The sequence below is a fragment of the Vanellus vanellus genome, assembly GCF_965231255.1.
Source record: "Vanellus vanellus genome assembly, chromosome: 1".
Taxonomy (NCBI): Eukaryota; Metazoa; Chordata; class Aves; order Charadriiformes; family Charadriidae; genus Vanellus; species Vanellus vanellus.
Window position 1 is genome coordinate 64399690 of NC_138905.1, and position 7158 is coordinate 64406847.

A 7158-nucleotide genomic window follows, 5' to 3' on the forward strand; every position below is an offset into this window, starting at 1 on the left:
AAAGCTGGAAAAAGGAAAGTAACTGTGAGGACAGTGCTGAAACCCAACAGCTAGACTCCCTCCCTATTCATTCTCAAGCCCTACATTATAGGTCCATCTGTCACTAACTCACTAGTACAGCATGTGGCAAGTCATACTTCCCTGTCCCTACCTGTAGGGCATGGGTGACATCTGCCTAAATTTCAAGACACCAGATATTACCAGTACTGCAGCTACAAAAACATTTGCATCCGTGCAACAGAGCAAGCAGTGTTGAGAAAGATATGCTGCCTATTCTGAAGGCAGAACTTGATTCTGTTCATGCTAGCTGGCTTAAGACAGCTAGACAAATCAGTTGGTGGGAACTGCATTTGCAGAAGACATTCAACGGCACACATTCTGAATGCTGAGGACAGGTAAAATAACCCACCACCCCTTTTCCCCCAAAGAATCAGAGCTGAAATAAAACAGAACATAATGCCTTTGTCTTCTTTTGCATCCACAGGTGCTTTTCATAATGATTTGTAAATCTAACAGAAGATTTTTCAAGTTCAGCATCATAACCTCAACTTGGAGAAATTCAAAGTCATTGCCCAGACTCTCTCTCATCAAATTTCTGCTGCTAAAAAGCCTGTATTTCACAGAGATTTCTGCTCTTCCTCCTAAAAACTTTTAAAGGTTTCGTCAAGACAACTTTCACTGTAAGAATTCTTCCTTCCTGTTCTCTCAATGATGATATGTGCCTGACTAACAAACAGATGCTACCTACCACCAGATACATTAACCATCACAGAAATCAAGGCCACATCTGACCTCCAAAACAGAGTATGGCGCGGAGATTCTCTGAGTAATAGGGACCCAGCTATTACACCTTTGAGACTCTGGAGTCACATTCATCCTATGCCACACTTGAACGCCTCCATTCTCATCCAAAAGAAATGCAGCAAGTCTATACAATGTCTGAGACCAACTGCATCTACACAGCCCAGGGGCAGCTAAGCCATGCTCCCATTCCTCCAGCTAGGACAGCATGCCCAGGTCTGGCAGCACCTTATCATAGGGACATGCTGTGTGGGTTCATGCTAGAGAAAAAAATCACCTCAGTAGCAGCTGTGGGAAGGCAAGGCTGAGCCTGGAAGAGGCATCTTCACAAGTAGTCTTGAAACTACATCCACCTAAGGTCCCAGACCGTGTCTCAACATCAGTGAATGAAAACTCAGCACCCACATGAGTATCACATGGTGCTACTCCCTTTCAGGCAGCAGTAAAACTGCTCAGGGCTTGTCCCCCACACAAGCTGCATGAAGAAAAGAAAGGAACCCAAGGCACGCCGATTTCCCAGCACCATGGTCCTTACAGGCCTGTGAACCATGCGGTCTGTCGGTCAAACACAAGAGCTCATTCTCCATCTCTGCCTCTCCTTCTCCTCCCACCAGGCAACAGCAGATAACAGAGTTCTCCCAGGAAAGCAAAACACTGCCAGTTGTGCAATGCTGTGGGAAAAGTTCCTTCCTTGGGTAATCAGTTCGCAGCCCCAACCACGAGATTTACTACTTGCTTCATGTCAACATATGTAAATATAGATCTTATTTGTCCAAGATACCAAGTCTTTTTAAAGCTAAGACCTGGTTTTGACCTTAAAGTCACCTATTTTTTTTAATAGCGTTTACTATTGGAATTACCTATTTCTTGGAGCTTTTCAATCTCAGCTAGCTTCCTAGAAGATGACCTGACAGAGGACAACACTCTTCATTTATTTACAGCATAGAGATGACTATGAAAGATTTTGTTTTCCCTCCTTTTTCTTTCTTCCTTCCTTCTGTCCTTTTCATATTCAAAACTGGCATTCTCCCTAGACTAGAAGAGTACACAACTAGGAGTTTATCCTTACAAATTAGTCTTCTAATTATTCTGAGAATACCACATTAAATCTGTAGTGGAGGGGGAGCAAAAACTAGGGGCAGGATAAACCACAGAACTCAAGGCAGTGAAGCACAAGCCTTTAAGAAATGAAGAGGACTGCTTTTAGGGTGTCAGACTGCCTCGTCTGCTTGTTTAGCACTATTTACCTTCAGCTAGCTGGTATTTTGAATAAGCTTTTGTTAAGCTTTCAGCATTCTTCCTTATCCCTTCACTTAAGGTCAAAATAAGGCAGCTTAAGTTCAAAATAAACTTCCTTACCACCACCCTGTCGCCCTCCAAAGCCAGCAGGAAAGACCAGAATTAACATTCCTGGGACTTCCAAAGTGCAAAGCAAACAAACGATATTTAAAATATAAAAATAATAATAATAATAAAAAAAAAAGCAAAACACCACTCTCTTATGCCATCTTTCTAAACAGGCAGAAGAAAAAAGGCACGACCCCCCCCCTTAAAACCCACACAGGCCCTGGGCAGCTCGCACCCCTCACGGGCAGGCCGCCTATGGCCCCTCAGCCCCAGCGGGATGCCGTCTGAGAGGGAAAGGCACTCCTCCGAGCACCGAGGCGACCCCGGCACGGTCCCGCCAGCTGCGGAGGCGACAGGCTGACAGGACACCCCCCCCTCCCCGCCTCGGTAACCCAGCTCCAGCGGAGGAGACCCGGGCCGAGCGACCCAGCCGGGCCCGGCCCGGCGCACGGGCCGCCCTCCCACTGGCCGCCCCCCACCCCGTCCCCTCACCTCACCTGAGGGGCCGACTGTCCCGCCGCGCTGCGCGGCTCGGCCACGCCGGCTCCCCCCGCTGAAGCGCCGAGGCCGGACGATGAGGAGGCGGCGCCCTCCCCTCAGCGAACCCCCACCCGGGTCCCGGCGCAGGTGGCCCAGCAGCCACGTCCTCAGCGGGGCGGGGTGAGGTGGGGAGCCGAGCCGAGCCGAGCCGAGCCGAACCGAACCGAACCGAGCCGAGCCGGCGGCGGCGGCAGGGCACGCACCGGTTCCGCCACAACCGTTAGCCCACCGCAGCCATCCAACTGCCCTCCCGCCTCGGGGTAAACTCAGCCGCCCCCGCGTACCGGGCCCGGCGGCCAGCACGGCCCTCAGGAAGTCTAAGGGAGGAGGCTCTTCCGGCAGGAGGGGCCGGTGGGCACGGCGGGAGCTGTAGTCCGCCCCCCGCCGCTGCCGCTACCGCCGCCGCCGGGAACGGCCCTCCGGCTCTGCTGCGCCCGGAGCGCGCGGGGCTCTCTCGCAGGGGGCGGGGAGCGAGCGGAGCCCGCGGGGCGGGGCGGGGTAGGGCAGGGCAGGGAGGCGGCAGAGGAGGAGGAAGAGGAGGAGGAGGAGGAGGAATAAGACGACTACATTTCCCGCCGGCCCCGAGAGGGACGGGGCGGGTACAAAGCGAGCGCTACCTGTCCCGGCAGGTGAGCGCCAGCAGGTGAGCGGTCAGGACGGTGGCTCATTGCCCGGGCCCCGGTGGCGGATCCCACCCCTCACCGCCGCAGTCGCGCCCCGGGAGCCGCGATGCCTTTCCCCAGCTCCGGCGCGGACGATGCCTTCGACTACCTCTTCAAGATCATCCTGATCGGGGACTCCAACGTGGGGAAGACCTGCGTGGTGCACCGCTTCAAGACGGGGCAGTACCACGAGAAGCAGCAGAACACCATCGGCGTCGACTTCACGGTGCGCTCCATGGACATCGACGGCAAGAAAGTGAAGGTCGGTGGCCGGAGCGAGCCCAAGTGGCGGTGGCTGCTGTCTCCCCGCTGCCGTGTGGTCGTTCCCGCGGGAGCGGCGGGACGCACGGCGCCTCCGGGCTTTGCCCCGCTGGAGGCAGCGGGCAGGATCCGGCTGCCTTCCCGACCAGGGGTGCTGCCGAGGGGAGGGGAGGCCTCCCTCCGGAGGACGCTAGCCCACCCTCGTTTGGGTACGTGCTGGCCTTCCGGACCCACCCGTGGAGAGGGCTCATGCTTTGCTTGCAGGGAGTCCTCCTCTGAAAGCCGGCGGTGGTTCAGAGGGGAGGTCTCTGCCCTCCTTCAGGGATGGGGGGGGTTGAGCTGGGACACCGATGAGGGAAAACCCTCTAGTTTGCAAAGGCTTCGCTTTGATGCGCACTTAGTCTGAGGGAAGAGGGAGGCGTGCAAGATGGGCACTAGAAGAAATTGATAGCTAGAACTCACCTCCATGCGCAGATGAAAGTTCAAAAGCCTGCCTTTGTATAGCTTTACTTTGCCCAGCCCTGCTTCAGGGCTTCTTGGCTCTTTTTCCTTTCTTATTAAAAGGCTGTAATGCTTCTATATCTTTTAGTACAGTTGTTGAAACCGTGTTTCTCTGCCTCTTTGCAAAGCTGGGTTTACCCTGGCAGCTTTCTTTTCGGCTTGTGTAGATTGTCTTTACAGGCATGTAAATATCAATTCAGATCCAGAGAAGGCAAAGCCACGCTGCGGGTGTAGTGGAGTGAGCTGGGACAGGCCTAGCTGCCTTCTAAACAAGAGGTTTCAAAAGCATAGATGTGGATGGCTAACACCTAGGAAGTGGCATTTGCCAGTCTTTATAACTTCTATCCTTTCTCTTACAGATCCAAGTGTGGGACACAGCTGGTCAAGAACGCTTCCGGACAATAACCCAGTCTTATTACAGGAGTGCCCATGGGGCCATCCTTGCCTATGACCTTACTAGGAGGTCCACATTTGAATCCATTCCTCACTGGATTCATGAAATTGAAAAGTATGGTGCTGCAAACTTGGTCATGATGTTAATTGGTAGGAATCTAATTTTAAATTGTTGCTTAGCTTCTTTTAACACATGTATAAAACCCTCTCACTCCCCCCCCCCGCTACTTAAAGCATCTATAAACCATGCATTAAAGAAAAATGCAGCTGTAATTAAAATAGATCGGAAATTGTATGAATTTCACCTAAAGCTTAAAAAAGGAAAGTTGGGGAAGTCAGAGCCTGGTCCTGACAGGACCAAGCCAATTGCAGACAGTGAAACCTTTTTTACTTGTTCCTTTCCTGCTGGAATAATCCAACAAACTTGCTGCTAGGTTAGCAAGCAGGGACAACCTCACCGAGGTTAGAGTTGCAGTGAGTCTGACCCTATACTCCTGGTGTGCAGGAATTTATCGGCTCAATAATTCAGGGCGGGAGCGCACAGAGCAACACAACCTCTTGTTCTCATCTTTCCTCTCTGTTCTTTTGATGTGCATACACATTGCTCTGTAATGGGACTCCGATCAGGTAAGACAGTAGATGGGGACATGGCTTTTACAGAGCAAAGTCGTCTGCTTGCATTCCTCCTCACTTATTCCATGAGCATTCAGGAAATTTTGCCTCTTGAAGAAAGCAATGGGTAGAAATTTCCAAGAATGCAGCTCGTAGGAAGCAGTGTGGTTCTTTCCCTTTGTGTTTCAGGTTATTATATTGCTCTTCCCTCCCCCAGGGAAGAAGCTGCTTTTATTTACATTCCACTGCTTGGTCCTGTTCTACTGTGGCACTGTGCTGAGAGCAAGGCATGCAGCCAGAGCAGCCCAAACTGGCTCTTGAGGATAGGCAGCGCTGAGCCCCACAGTGCAGCAGGCGTGGGACCAAGGCTTCTGCTTGTGCTCCTAGCAAATTACTTCTGCTGTGGTGCTTCTTTCTCTGCTTCCTCTGAAGAAACAAACAAACTCTGACCTGCATGTTACTGCAGTGCTTGGAATGAGTAAGGCGGGGAGGAAAAAATTGCTAGACTTTAGTAGGGTTTTTCTAACTTTTCTTTTTAATCTAAAGAACAAGACCTTTTGTGTGTCTGGTGAAGGAGCTTTTTTTTTTTCCAGAAAAGTTCTGAAATTGGTAAAAATAAAGCTTTTGTCAAGGATCCAGCTTGGTGCTTTCTTCCAAAGCCAGTGCTATTTGCTTTGCTTACTTTGGCAGGAAGTCTTTGTACATTTAATTACATCTAGTTATGTTATACCCCTTTCTAACATGAAGGTTAAGAAGTGTAACTCTTCCCATCTGGAACTGAAGGGGGGGCACACTTTAAGAAGGCAAACAAGTCTCAAGCAAGGTGTTTTTTAGGGGGTCATGGTTTTCTTTTATGGGTTTTGATGAATTGTTGAGTTTTCTTTTCCTTTTAGAAAAACTGGAAGGGACTTAATGGGAGGGCAGTTGGCTTATATATGCTTCAAATCCAAGAGATGAGCATCCACTTTGAGATGTGTCAAAGAAACTTGACAATAGCATAACACATGTAGCTTCCACTGAAGGTGGAATAAACCTTTATGCAACATAGCTTTGGTTTACTGTGTGCAGTAACTATAGGGCCAAGGTTTCGAAGATTTACTTAATTTTTAAAAAATATTTAACTTAAATGCTACCTAATGTTTAAAAACACTAGGGAACAGGGACCAACAGTTGCTTCCAAATAAGCCTCTGGCACCACTATCTACAGCAAGTAATTGGATTAATACAGGTTTTGGGTTTTTTTTTGTTTGTTTTCTTTTAAACTCATTTGATATCATTATATGGTTAGTTGCAGTTTTGATCCACATTCTATGTTTGTGACTGATATGCTCACATCCTATTTTTCCAGTAACTCTAATTCCTGACAGAATTTTATTATTTAACAAAATTGAATGAATGTATTGCATTTAAAGATGACTTTTTTTTGAGACTAACTTATTGAATTATCTATTTGCCTTCTTTTAAGGGAACAAATCAGATTCACTGGATAAGCGCCAAGTCCTGTTTGAAGATGCCTGCACACTGGCAGAGAAGCATGGGCTCCTGGCTGTACTGGAGACATCGGCAAAAGAAGCTCAAAACATAGAAGAGGTCTTCACACTAATGGCTAGGGAGCTAATAGCCCGAAATACTTTACAGCTTCATGGAGAGAACCCTCCGAACAGCATCTATCTTGATTCCCGGCCAGTAATTGCCAGTCCAAGTGTGAAGAACCAGTGCCTCTGTTGAAGAGAGACTTCAGGAAGAACTTGGAAGTCTTCGTTCTTCTGAGGCTGTTTGATTTCATTTTGTGCAATTGATGAAAGTGTGGTATGTGGCGTCAAGCCATCTCTCTGATACCTCTACCTTGCAGTTTGGCTTGTAAGTATCTTCAAAGATTGTTGTTGCTGTTTGTAGCACAGGTTGCTTTGAACTTGGAAACTGATTCTTTAACATGAACATTTGAGCTGAGAGGACTCGAGAAGCTGCCAGTCCTTGCCTTAACCAAAGAGAACTTCAAAAAAATTGCCTTTAATTATATCCTTAAATGATTTTCTGGCTG

At 49.0% G+C, this 7158-nt stretch overlaps 1 protein-coding gene across 1 annotated transcript; it reads left to right on the forward strand.

The window, feature by feature from the left end:
- Window positions 1–3417: 3417 nt before the first annotated feature.
- RAB19 (RAB19, member RAS oncogene family) lies at window positions 3418–6929 on the forward strand (the record flags this gene model as incomplete). The annotated part of the gene is made up of 3 exons (XM_082484853.1): window positions 3418–3612; window positions 4472–4655; window positions 6583–6929. 3 exons carry the CDS (start codon window positions 3418–3420, stop codon window positions 6843–6845), a joined length of 642 nt encoding a protein of 213 aa, XP_082340979.1. The 3' UTR covers window positions 6846–6929.
- Window positions 6930–7158: the final 229 nt, after the last annotated feature.